This window comes from Crocodylus siamensis, chromosome 1 (assembly GCF_052110815.1).
Source record: "Crocodylus siamensis isolate JL-2025a chromosome 1, ASM5211081v1, whole genome shotgun sequence".
NCBI lineage: Eukaryota > Metazoa > Chordata > Crocodylia > Crocodylidae > Crocodylus > Crocodylus siamensis.
Window position 1 is genome coordinate 63,254,645 of NC_143395.1, and position 13,528 is coordinate 63,268,172.

The window sequence follows — 13,528 nt, forward strand, 5'->3', positions numbered from 1 at the left end:
TTCAAAACAGTTTGTAGGCTGGATCAGGCCTGTGTCTTAAGAATGTCTGGCTGATCCTCTTCTACCCAATCCAACCCACATTCTACTACTGGTTGACTGATCCTGGCTGATACTCTAGGCTCCAGCTGTCCCTGCTCCATGCAAAGGGCCTTCTCTCTCACCATTCTCCCCCAACTCCTCCAGGCTACCACCTGTGCTTACCATCACTATCAAATTAGCTGTTTCAAATCCTTGCTAACTACGGTTTCTGGTGGTGATGGTGAACATAGGCTACAACAGGAGGGCGAGACAGCAGCTCTTTGCATGGGTCACATATGGTTGGAATAACCACTGGGGATCAGCTACTCATAGTGATGGCCTGTTCACAAGGGGTGGCCCACTCTTAATAAAAAGGTCTCCTTTTATTCATAAGGAATTTGTTTTGTCATTAGAAACAAAATTCATGTGGGAAGAGCAAACAAGGCATTTAAACTACTGATATTTCCAAATAGCCCAATGTTGTTTTGGTCTTTAATCTTAAACAAAAATAAATTCTGCTCTGTTTTTGTCTAAAGTTTACATATTCTTTATTAAAGAAAGAATTTTTTTTAAATGGCGTGAACTATAAATCCATACCCTTGATCTTTTGCTTGGCGTGTAAGCTTTGGAGTTGCTGAAAATAAGTCTCACATCTTTACATAATTCCATTGGTGACTCATAATTGCCAGCCTCCAGAGTTTCTCTAACTGTAGCAAAATCCATTGGTGTGTCAATAATGTCTCTATAATCCTATTAAAAAGAATTGGCAAATCAGCATGTAATTGAAGTTAATTTTATTTGTCCAAATACTTCTCACCAATCAAGACATGATTACCTGTCACTTATAAACGGTTTATCAAAATTCTCTCTCAAGTTTGGATAGAAGACCATGAAAACAGCTTCCCATAACTATTCTATAGAAATACTGCTTTTTCCAAGTCATGAGACAGGCTACAACTGGCAGAGTTAAACTAAGAACCTGAGCATTTTAAAGTTATCCAATACAAACTCAGACCCATTTGATAAATAAACTACTTCAGTAGAAATTCTGTATTTTTAATAAAATTTCAGTCTGAAGAGATAAAAGGTAGTTCCCCCCTTCAACAGCTCAACAGCTAAGTTTAAAACAGCAACTTAAAAAAAAAAAAAGAGAGTAACAGGCCTAAAATTCCAAAATAAAGTTATATAGTAATAGCTTAGCATCATATAGAAGATGATGCCAGCACAGCATACAACAGACTAAAAATATTTTGTCTTCCCCACATTGCTCTCACAGATCAGCAGAAGAGTAAGGTCCTTTTAATCCACAACAAAGAACTCTACCATTTGAAATCAATTGTGCCATGAGAGTAGTAGCAACCTGTCCTCTGTGTAGCCCCTATTGGAATGGAATGAAACATGATGCTAACAGATGTTATAGTTATGTGCTGACAGGGAAAATATGGCAGTCAGGAGTAACAGGTCCAATTCTAGGGTCTGGAGGAACATACAATCTAGCCATTATAGACCCTTCAGCACCTCTCCCTCCACATCCTCCAACTCAGTGCTCGTCTCTTCCAGACTTGCCACTTTTCCCAAATACACTGACGTAAAGCCACCTGATTTCTCCTTCACACCTCTGTATTTAACTCCAGCACTGGAAGCAGTCATAGCACAAGAGGCCATCTCCCTGGCTCTTTGTTCCAGTGTCCAAGATACAGTAACTCCAAGAATGGCAGAGGAACAAATATATAGAAAGTCCTGCTCTTCCCCTCACTACCCTTGAAACACTGATTCTCAACCAGAGTGACACAGCACCCTGGAGTGCTAATAGGCTTTAAAGGGTGCTGCTGGGAGAGAGGAGATGAGCAGGATAATGCAGATTCTTCCCTTCTGTTGCACCTCAATCTCCCTCCAACATACTGCAGCACAGGCTCTTCCCTGCCAGCTGCTGCTGCTCCTTCCCAGCCCTTCTTTTAGCAAGTAAGCACTGTAATAAATAAGTTAATTTTTGAAATGGGGTGCTGGTCAATTCATAAAAGTTACAAAGGTCTGGCTCACATCCAAGAGGGTTGAAAACCAGTCCTTTGAAATGATGAGATGAAACATACTCACAGCTCTAAGCAGAGCACGTTCATTGTAGATGGTATCTTCATTGAATATTGCTGCCAGGCTCTAAAATGTCTACTGAAAGTATGCAAGCTGTGGTTTTAGAACATATAAACTTGGACAAATTTGGATGGCATTTCATAAAGACAGGAAAAAGCACATGGAATGCTAAAAGAATCCACCTGGCTAGTTCCTGCTTTATGATATAGAAGCGCTAAAACTTTTTCCAAAACTTGTTCCTAGAAATTTCTGAATGTTTTTTCCCCCCTCAGCACTTTCAGAAGTATTTCATCCTAAAACAGACACCTGATCTGGAAAATTCTAGCTCCTAAAAGCAAGGACATCCAACTTATAAACAACTAGAAATAGGGTGTCAATGGAAAGTATACAGCTACCTTAACTGTAATAACCAAACAGGCCTGTAATCAGAGCAATGATGTATAAAAATACTAATTAATTTTTGGTTTTAATCTAATCTAGATATAATTACAAACAAAATCAAGTACTGATCTGTTACCGAGCATCAGTTTATATCACTCAGTTCAAACGAGCACAGGTTCTGAACTATTATTAGACAATTAAAGTATTTAGACAATCTTGATGAATACTGTTGAAAAAAATATGAAACTCCAAAGGAGCCCCCTCTCTTCCAAATCAATCAAAATATACAAACACTGACCAGCTTTTTTCCCCATATTAAAATACTCACTGGATATTCAAGGAGATCCACTGGTTGGCGAAAAGGTTCAGAATCTTCGCACTGAAAAATGAGATTCAGCAACTCCTGGCATTGTCTCTTCCATGCCTGAATGTCATAAGACTGAGCTCTATTGCGCAGCCTCCGTTTGGGCTGATGATCCTGAAATGACCATACTGATTTGTTTACACAAGCCAATTTTTTAATACACAAAGTCAAAGAATAAAATTATTACATGCAAACACTGTAAATTGTGAATCCTAACTCACCCCCATCCCACACACAATGGAACAGGTAAAAATACTTTTGCATAACAGATGAAAGAAGAAAATATCTACTGTTAAAAACTGATTTCCAGGCAAAAACACACAATTTTCAAAGACAGGATTATACCAGCCTAAAATGGTTTCTATTTCTAAACTGTTTTGGATATTTTTTTAAAGCTGTTACATTGTAAATCATGGATGCAAGTGCAACCAAGTATTACCTTTCTTTTCCTAGTGGAAGTTCCTGGAACATTTGTCTCTTTCTCTTCTTCCTTTGAGCAAGAAAATATGAGTCGCATAACAAAATTAACAAAACACTTTTGAAAAACAGTTACTAAATAAACTACCATTCATATTTTCAGTTCTTTGCAGTGCTCTGATAGTCCCAAGAATCTTCCTGTTTTTGTGACCTTTTCTTCCCCAACTCTCAAGTTCCTAAAATATGATAACCATATATACATATCAATATATATTTTTTAGCAGGCTTGGACTTAAAGAGTTTGTAAATAGAGTGAAATTCACTGCTCCGCAAATGGTTAGCACAATATCCATGTACCACTTAATTTAAGTAGCACTAAAGTTCTCTATATACAAGAGGGAATTACAAGCAGTGTTCTTCAACTGGCTAAAAGGAATATTGTTAACTGATGCAACACATTCCCTTACCCTCTTGCAATGGGCTAAACATGCTGTCTTTGCAGTATAGAAGTGGGAAGAGATTAAAACTCAATTTCTTCCATAAATGAGTGCAAGCACAGCACCAGACCATTGAGATTACTTTTACATATATGTAGCATTCAGTTGGCTTACCTCATCAGAGTCAGACAATACTTTCTTCTTCATTGTATTATATAAAGGAATTATAGCATAACAAGTCTGGTCTCTGTAGGACAAGAAATATCATGTTAATGTAAGTCTATGTCATACATAAATGTATACATCTTGTCTACACACACAGAAGTTACAATGATTTAATTAAACATATATTTTGATAGACTCAGGCTAAAATGATAGAGGCTGCTATTAAAATAAGCATCCACCAGTCTGTTGCACTGGTTTAATTATATCAGTTTTAAAAAAAACATTTCTAGGTCAGACCAGTGCTATTTGCATCTATTTTGACAGAAGAAAACAGATAGATTTTAAAAAAGCAACACAGGCAAATCATTCTTAGACCTATACCCATTCTTAGAACTGAGTTTGTGCCACACATTTTATGTTGGCCTAAATGCCATACATTTTAGTTCTAAAGCAGGGGTGGGCAGTTATTTGGGCTGGTGGGCCACTTACGAGTTTTGGTGACCTGTTGAGGGCCACACCTCTTCCCTTCCCCCCCACCCCCATAGACTTAGATTATCAGAATTTATGCATTTTACCTATTTGGGAACCACTGCAAGTATTAGCACAGGTACTCCGTAAACATACTTTTAAGGTGCATTTTTATACCTATTTACATATGCATGATATTAATCCAAAGCCAAAGGCTCATGATTTACCATATAGTTCACTGGGCTGGACCCCAGAAAGTCAACAAGCATTTCAAGCCATGGTGACCCCATAGCTCAGCACGACTCAGTCTGTGTGTGTACTCTAGAAAGCCCCACAAAGGAGCTATATGCTAATTAGCCTCCCACTCATGACTGGGACAGGATGTTCTTGTCCTAAGTCCTGGGATACTCCACAGATTTAGATGCAATTGAGATGCAGGGCAACTTGGTCCACCATCACCTCATGAAGGATGGGGCCACACTAATCATGTACAACAACATGAGAGAGGGGGTGACAAAGGGAGTCTGTTTGCACTCTCTGCAGCTACACCTGGTGATGTCTACCAGACATTTGAGGCTGATGAAAAAAAAGGAATCACTGGAAATGGGAAAAAAGTTGCAGCTCAGCTGTGGGAGTGAAGAGGAAATCAAGATGTATTCAATGTAGTGGCTCACTATGACCTGAAGTGTCAGTGCTGAAGGGGACTGTGCATAACAGGCATTACTCTATATATATCTTATTCTTTGCGGTAGGCTCCCACCAGCAACTTAGTCTTTTGGCTATGATCAAGCATTTTTGGAATAAAAGGGAGGGTGTCAGAGCTAGCTCTGACCCACCTACTGCTGGCCTGTTATTGCAGTACCTCCAGGCCCAGTGGCAGTTCCCTATAGATGGAACACCCACCCTTTTTTGGTTTTTTTAGCCCCACCCCAAATGTGTCCAACATGGACCATGTGTTTTAGAGTCATGCTCAAGTGTTGGCTGCACTTCATTTCATCAACTTCAGTTGGTTTCCGTTACTGTGCACATGCTGCTTTTGCCAGTAGTTTAATGATGGACAATATATTTTATGAGGTTTCCTTCTACGCAAGTTTAAGATGAGGAGCTTTTTTCCTCACTGCTATTATCTGCATCCATGGAAGGGGACTGTAACAGGTGTGGAGAATGGATGACAAAACTATTCCTTGCTTTTGTGATTTCTTGTTAAAATGTTATGTAGGTAACAACTGACCTGCAATATAATATAACCATAAAGGTGTCCCATTTATGGACAACTGTGAGGGCTCCAGTTTTTCTCGACCCTCAGCACAAGGAAGAGGTAATGTGATCAGCATCATGCTCCGGCTGCTTTATACTCAGGTGGCTCCTGGTATCCATTGAATAAGAGGCTGGTTGGGCCTCACGGCCATACTAAAATTATTTTAGTACTAAAAATGAAAAACTGAGTAGAAACCCACCCCCCTCACCTTCAAACCCTAAGCAAGTCAGTCACCCTACCAACTAAGCTACATGGCTTCCAGCATTATCAGTAAAAGGTCTAAATAAAATGCTGACAGACACTTATTCCCAGCCTCTAACAAAGGATACTAGAAGGATGCATTTTGTATGAAGACTTTTTTATCGTGGGGGCCCTGGTTCCAGCAAATGCATATTATGCATTTAGCACGCTAAGCTGATCACATGAAATTTGGGAATCTTATACCCAGCATAAAAAGTCAAAAGAACTGAAATCTGCTATCTTTAAAAAGCATCTTTCATGGAAGACCAGCAGAAAGGGCAAAATTAACAGAGGACAAAGACTCCAATGAAAGTTTTATCCAAATGTCTAGATCATGGCTTGGCAACCTGTGGCCTGCAGGCTACATCTGGAGGTATTCAGCAGCTGGGGGCACTGGCAGCAGTTGTTTTCCCATGCCACAGTAGGGAAAAGCAGTAGTGGTGGGTGCTCACACCATGTTGCCATGGGGAAAAGCAGTGGCAGCAGTTGGATCCAAGTGCACATCTTCCCATCTTTGCCCCAAATTTAAAAAGGTTGGTGATCACTGATCTAGATAACTGTACTCAAGCAAACTGACTATAATCCATAGAGAAATGAACACAGTGTATATGCTTACTGTAACATTATTTCCACCATGTGCATCACAAGTTTAACTTGTTTTAAACAGAAAGTGGCTTACCTGAACAAAACCGAAAGTGAAAACCAGAGTTTTTCCCTTTGATTTTCCCATAGAAAAGATAGGTTGAGAAGTTGCATTTTACAAGTAGTTTTATGGGGAAAGCAGTAACTAAGGCTGCCAGCAGATGGCAAACAACTGCCAGGGCTGGGAGCCTAACATAGATATCTGGTCCCTAATGCCATGCTCCCCACCTCCAGGCAGCTTGAAAGGCAAGCTGTGTTGCCAGTTTCAGGTGAATCAGTTCCTGCATGCACTCTTTGTTAAAGGTCTCCAGGCATCATGATTCTGACACAGGAGGGAGGCACTGTGTACACCTGCTTTGTTAATGCCCCAGGGTAGTGTGAGCCTGAAATCAGAGGAGGTTCCCCAAATCTCCCGCTCTCTGGTGCCAGTAGGCTTATTGCAGCCTAGTGGCACAACTGCACTTTGAACATACCAGCTCCCCAAAAGCTGACAGTTCAAATGAAGCTGGGCTACACATGGGCTACTCCTGGATGCTTATGGGGCACAAGATCAACATTAACCACAATACAAACCAGCCATAAAGATGTTTCACATTATTGTATGATTAATGCATTAATCACACTATGAATGTAATGTATGCCAAAAGCCTAAAGATAGCTAACATCTTTGTGAAAGATACAAGTCTTGACCAAAACAATGTTTTTCAGTTTTATAAAGGAAAAAAATACCCTTTTAAATGTTCCCCTCCACATTTTTTTAAACTAAAGATAGAAAAGTTCAGGGAGGAAGGGAATAGAAAATGTTCCCCATAAAAAAGTTTTTCAAAAAATTTAATGTAGAACTTTGTTAATAATGAAGATGAAAACTTTTTTAAAGACTCCCCAATTTATGGCATACAAAAGACACCACTTTTCAATCAACTTATGATAACTGGAAAAATTTTTAAATGAAAAATCCCATAATTATTTTGTCATTAACATGGTATGAAATCCTGACGCTAAACAACTTTATTTAAACATATGTGGCTGTCCATATGCTTCATGTACATTCCACCCAAATTTATATCTATCATTGGATGGAAAGCTCATGCAATAAATGACAACTATAAAATCAAAGTCACTGTGGCAAGAAATGCATTCTCCTTTCCTTAAAACTCCCAGAAATAATGTTTCAGACTATAACAAGACTATTATTTCTAAACCACAAAATTCATTACATTAACTGTCCATTATGAAATTTCTAGATTTTGAACTATGAAAAGTAATATACTGAATATTTTGTTTTTCAAACTCTGATACTCTTTATTATATCCCATTTTATTAAGTAATTTACTTTTCTTTAAAAATGCCTTGAGGTTCACCTCTCCCTTTAGATGTTGTGTACTTCTATCCTTTGCTAAAGCAAATGGCAGGCTCTCATCAACAGGTAAAATGATCTACTATATTTGAATCTACTGTTAGAAGATGGACTGAAAACATTACATCTGGTAATCTACTCACTTGATGAAGTGTAGCAGAAGATCTGTGATGAATTTGGCAGATTTAACAATAGGACTTCCAGGTTCATTGAATGTTCGTGTATTATGCTCTATGTACCGGACTTCCCACATAAGTGAAGAAACCCGCCTTTGAGGAGAATAGAACAGATGACATTGAACAGTTACATTTGTAACATAAGGATGACTTTAAAAATAATCCTCACTTTTCTTTCCAAGAGGTCTCAAAAAGAACAACAAAACTTCTTTTGGTTTTATGTAAATGTTTTACGCTCTTTGACAGCTCCCTACCTTGTCAGCAGCAGGCAGCTTTCTTTGGCTTCCTGCTTACCTGTGTCTTGATAAGAAATAGGGATGAAAAGTTTTGAGAGCCTTGTTGCTGTCAATCAAGGTGTGACCCAAAAATAAATTTCTCGTGCTCCCTAAACAGTTCATCTGGCTGCCAATATTTTTTTTTTTTTTTTTTACTGATCCTTTGACACCTTTCTCCCAATAAAGCTTACTAATAAGGAGAAAATAAAGAAGTTTTTTTTGTTTTTTTCACTGACAGAATCTTAATGCAACTGCTAGAAATCTTTCTTTTACTCCACTGTACAGTTCTGCCCCACAAATTATAGATCAACAGCAAACTCACATTCAAAGAAAAAAGGAGAGTAATTAAAGTACAAAACACGTAAAAAAATTGAAAAGTATTAAAATGCAAAAAAATTGTCCAGTTGTTAAAAATGACACCTTACATTTTAAACAAAAATCATTAAAAACCAGGACAGGACACAGGTCAACAACATTTTCCGGCAGCAGGTCAGAATGACCACATTGGGTCCAAGTTGGGCCAGCACTAGAACCTGGCTTCCGGTGCTTCTCCCCGCTGCCCAGCTGTGGCATGGCACAAGCAGAGACCCACTCCTGAAGCCCCTGTGCTCAGTGGGCTAGGTCCGATGCATCTGTAGGCTGGATCCAGCCTGTGGGCCATAAGGTATAGGAAACTGAAGGTAGCCATGACCTTTCATTTATTTTGCTCTTACAAAGTGCAGTAAAAGAAGAAATCTCATCCAAGCATACCCTACACCTTTTGGTTTTTTTCCTACAGTTAAGAAACGCATATTAGAAATGCCACTTCCATGTGCTTGTTTGAACACAGCACTAGAAATAGAAGGACAGCAGGATACTTTTTAAAACAAATGTAAATATGCTACATTTAAATTCTCATTTTCAAAGACTAATAACATGTCCCAAGCAAAATCTGAATTTTAATAAAAATATTAATTTTTGTAAAGTATATTCCAAAATTAAAATAGCATTTCAAATGTTTCCACTAAAAATAGTCAACAAGTGAACGGAGAGAAAGAAAAATGCATAAACACTGAACACTTAGGTTGCCTGAAAGCTTCTGACTTTTTTTTCCCAGAAAAAAAAAACTTTCATATTTGAATAGTGCCACATTCAGAGATTAGTATGCAAGAAGCATTACATGCTAATTTTCAGATTTGGCCCAAACAAAAAGACAACATGCTGTAAGCACATTTTCACTCAGAAACGTCAGAAAGTGTGCATTAAGGGAAATGAATTCCCAAAGCAGTTATCTTCTATAAATCAAGGAAAACAAAATCTGCCACAAAATACTTTAATACAACCCTATTTCATCTTAGATAATTAAATTCTGGAATGTTAAAGAAAATATAGTGGCTACAGTTGTCATTTATGAAAATTGTGCTAACAAGTTAAAACAGAGTACCAAAAAAAAATATTAATATCATGAAACGGTGTCCTAACTCAGCATTTTTTATAGAAATTTAAATGTCTTTTTTAACATCAAACTGCTAATAAAAAATGAAAAGTGTAACAATAAAGGAAAGGCTATATTAGTCTACATCTTTTTTCAATTTATCTTCTGAAAAACACTAAACAGTCTTTTCAGTTTTCCAGTTAAATTTTAGCCAAGTACAAGCTACTGGAAGAACTGCTGTTCTCCCAGTAGAAATAACAAGCTTACAGAACTCATTCAGTTTCTCCAGGGAGAAACTTGCCCCCTGCAGGAGAAAGATCTTCCAGGTGCTAACCTGGAAAATTTCTCTTGTGAGAGAAACTCTCACAAGAATGGATGCTTGTATGCTCCCCTCTCTGGTTTGGGAAGGGTGCGAAGCAGCATCTTCCCTAGACTAGGGACTAACTGGTTTACAGAAAGGGCTGGGGACTTTGCCCCACTGTTCCTCTTGCCTCCTGGACCAGTCTGGGACAGAACTGAAGCACCAGGGGAAAGCCCTCTGCCTGTTCCCCAGACTAGGGTCCCGAGCCTGAAGAGCAAGCAGATAGTTTCCCCTTCTGCAGGCAGCATTTAAAGCTCCCAGGCCCACGAACTGTGGTGGAAAGAGCTCTCCCTTCTGTGGTTTCCAGGTCCGCAGGCTTTGAGAATGCCAGCTAAGTGGTGCACACAACACATTCAAAATCCTCAGCACTGGAATCCTGGGCTGGGAAAGCTCTTCCCACCCCAGTTCCCAGCCATACATGCTTTAAATGCTGCATGGGTAGGGACCTATTTAAATCACAGAGGCAAAGGGTTTTTTGCAGCCTGCTCATGCAGGGCAGAGCTGGTTTTGCAGGTATTTCATGGCAGCCCCACCCCTGGCGCTGATTGGAGGGAAGGTGGGGGGGGGGGGGGAGGAGGGGGGAGAGGACAGGAGACCAAGGGGGCAGCTGCCATCTTGCCTGTTGCCCTTCATGCTGCACCCCTCAGCCAGTTCCTTCCCCTCCCAGCAGTGAGGACTGCTGGTTCCCACTGAGGTGCCAGCATTTTAATTTTTTTTGGTTGATTTAGCAGATTTTGTGGACAATTCTGGATTTCATGGTTTCCGCAAAACCTGCAAGACTGCAAATTAAGTAGGTCCCTGTGCATGGGCTGCCCAGCTGGGCAGAACACAGTTGATTTAAAAGCCAAGGGGCTGCCTCATGTCAGTTTGCCCCCTTCGCAGGCAGGGGAAAGGGTAGGCTATCAAGTACTAGGCTTCCTTAATGGCAGGGGTGGTCCAGGGAGCCTTTTAGCATGATAGGTATCCAGCCAGGGGCCAGTAATACATGTATACTCCTGCTCCTTGGCTATTTTTCTACCAACAACAATTTCTCTGAAATTCGTACTAGTAAAAATGAATCACTTGTTTGTGACCTTTAAGAACATAATCCCTATACAGACCCAAACCCTGATTCTGAAATTTTAGTGCACAACCCCATGAAGCCAATTTTGGGATCAGAGAGATGAATAATATACATTTTGAATTTAACATCTGAACAAGACCAAGCATAGATGAGTAAATCACTGGAAACTACCCCACTATTTCAAACTCTTTGTCAGACAGCCTATCAAAGGCCAAACTGATCTGGCAATACTTAATAAAAACACACAAAACGTTGTTCTAACCTGTAAAATCTGCTTTCCAGTCTTTGTTTAATTGTACTGAGATCTGTGGGATATGCCACAACTGTGCAATACATAGGGTAAGCTTGGAGGTCCACAGGTGCCACAAATGGAGAAGCAATATCTAAACAGAAATGAAAAATCAAAATTCATATTATGCAGAAGTAGCCCTTTAGTAATCCCTTATAACTTCTACATTTTCCCCACATACAAAATACTCTTTAAAGCTTTATACAAAGCACAGAGCAAATATAAAAATCGACACCTATATTATATATTAAAAAGCTTAGTAGCATTTCATATACAAAAGTGCATGATGTAGCATATGCCATTAGCATAATTGCTACAGCAATTAATCAGTGATCCTGCTGTGCATGAAACATGACACTCAGCCTTACGTATTCAAAAACGAAATTATTTCTGACTATAAATACAAATGTGTAATTTATATAATTCAAAATACGTAATTCTAGAATATTAACTGGTATCTCTGAATTAAACTATGCTTTCCTAAAGTAGTGACATCTTAATATTACAACTCTTTCGGCCTCATGATTTGTGAAAAGCAATTCTTTAGATTGTTACAATAAATTAGGTTGTAATGAACCTCAGCTTTTAAGACAATAGGATAAAGCAGAACCTGGGTTCTTCATAGGGTTATTTCTTTAGCTCCCTGTAAACATGAGGGCTTGAAAAGTATCAAGGGCCACGGCAAACAACCACATAAGACCACCTGAAGTGCTCCAGCTATTTTCTGTAGCTTTTATTTCTAGAGGCACTGCTTCTCCAACCAGCTGGGAGTGTTCCAGCTGAGTGGAGTGATAGCTGCAGCAACTGGCTAAGTAGCTCATACTAAGTTTGGCAACTTCCTGAAAATTCAGCAGCTTGTAAACCATCCCAACGAAAGTGTGGTTCTACTCCAAACCAGCTAGTCCTTAGTACTATCAAATGGGGCATTATTATAGACCGGTTTAGTGGAGTCATTTAAAGCACTTGTTACAGATATACAGTAGGGAAAGCCTTAATTAAAAATGTATTTCCACTAGAAACTCACAGCATACTAAAACATATGCTTGCTAATGTCCTTGAGGTTATAATTAATATATGTGTAGTGCATTTTCTTATTTATTGGAAGCAGAAAGAAGCTTCTTATAGAGATGCAATGCGTCACCAAAGGAAACGTGCAGTATAAAAGGTATATCAAAATTTGGCATTTCCTTACTTTTTCTGCACTGATACATAATATGTCTCAGTCTTTGATTAGTAATAAAAGAATTAACAATTATATTACAACAGCTTATAACAACGCATTTTCAGAAGGTGCCAACACAACAGCAATTTTTTCTGTAACTGATTATCAAATAGTTCACCACGAATTTAATCAATGTTATTACTCTGCCCGCATATTCTCAGCATTTCTTTGAGAGAGATCTCTCCCCCTCTTGGAGATATCTTTTTTTCCTGAGATTGCAGCACACAGCAGCTTAGTCAGGGAAGAAAACCTATGTAAAATGTATCCACCACAACATTCTGCAGGAAAACCAAACATGCCTTTTTATATTTGTTTGTAGTACAGTTTAACTTTTTTTAGTTTAGTTTTTGGTATAGAGGCCTGTATTCTCAACCTTTACAAAAGATACTGGAGATATTATAAAAAGGAACCCAGTGTTTAATACTTTCTAAAAATTAAGTCTCTTCCAAGACTCAAGTTACACATTAAAAAAAAAAACTTTAAAAAAAGTAAAAAAAGATCACTTCAGATTTGAAGATATGGGCCAGACTATCTTAATGGCATTTACTATGCACATATATCATGCTTTAAAACAAACCATTTTCTTCTTTATCAAGTAATAAAAAGCTAGTGTATGACTACTACATTTGATCAATGACATTTCATGATTTTGTGCACTGTGTCCTAAAATAGTGCACAGCATTATATCCCCTACTATATATCACTTCTATAAATTAAGTAACAAATGCTTACCTAGAGTCATGAGCTGGTTTATCCCCAAAATAATTCTCTCACATTCTTCATCTCTGGTCCTGGAACCCCATTCTCCATCCAGAGGTTTGTAGATTAACGCTCTGCGTTCACCTTCAGTTAAAGGAACACTAGTACCCAGTTCTTCAGGAAACACAGCTAAA

At 38.7% G+C, this 13,528-nt stretch overlaps 1 protein-coding gene across 2 annotated transcripts in view; it reads right to left on the reverse strand.

Annotated features, from left to right (window-relative positions):
- PHIP (PHIP subunit of CUL4-Ring ligase complex) overlaps positions 1-13,528 on the reverse strand; it is a 161,594-nt gene that overhangs the window by 18,847 nt on the left and 129,219 nt on the right. For both annotated transcript variants that reach the window (XM_090035265.1, XM_090035273.1), the window contains exons 30-36: positions 13,368-13,523; positions 11,387-11,507; positions 7,979-8,104; positions 3,880-3,952; positions 3,291-3,341; positions 2,816-2,965; positions 616-768 (exon numbers count right to left, since the gene is read on the reverse strand). In XM_090035265.1, the coding sequence (XP_089891391.1) occupies positions 616-768; positions 2,816-2,965; positions 3,291-3,341; positions 3,880-3,952; positions 7,979-8,104; positions 11,387-11,507; positions 13,368-13,523 (830 nt within the window). The remainder of the gene's footprint in view (positions 1-615; positions 769-2,815; positions 2,966-3,290; positions 3,342-3,879; positions 3,953-7,978; positions 8,105-11,386; positions 11,508-13,367; positions 13,524-13,528) is intronic.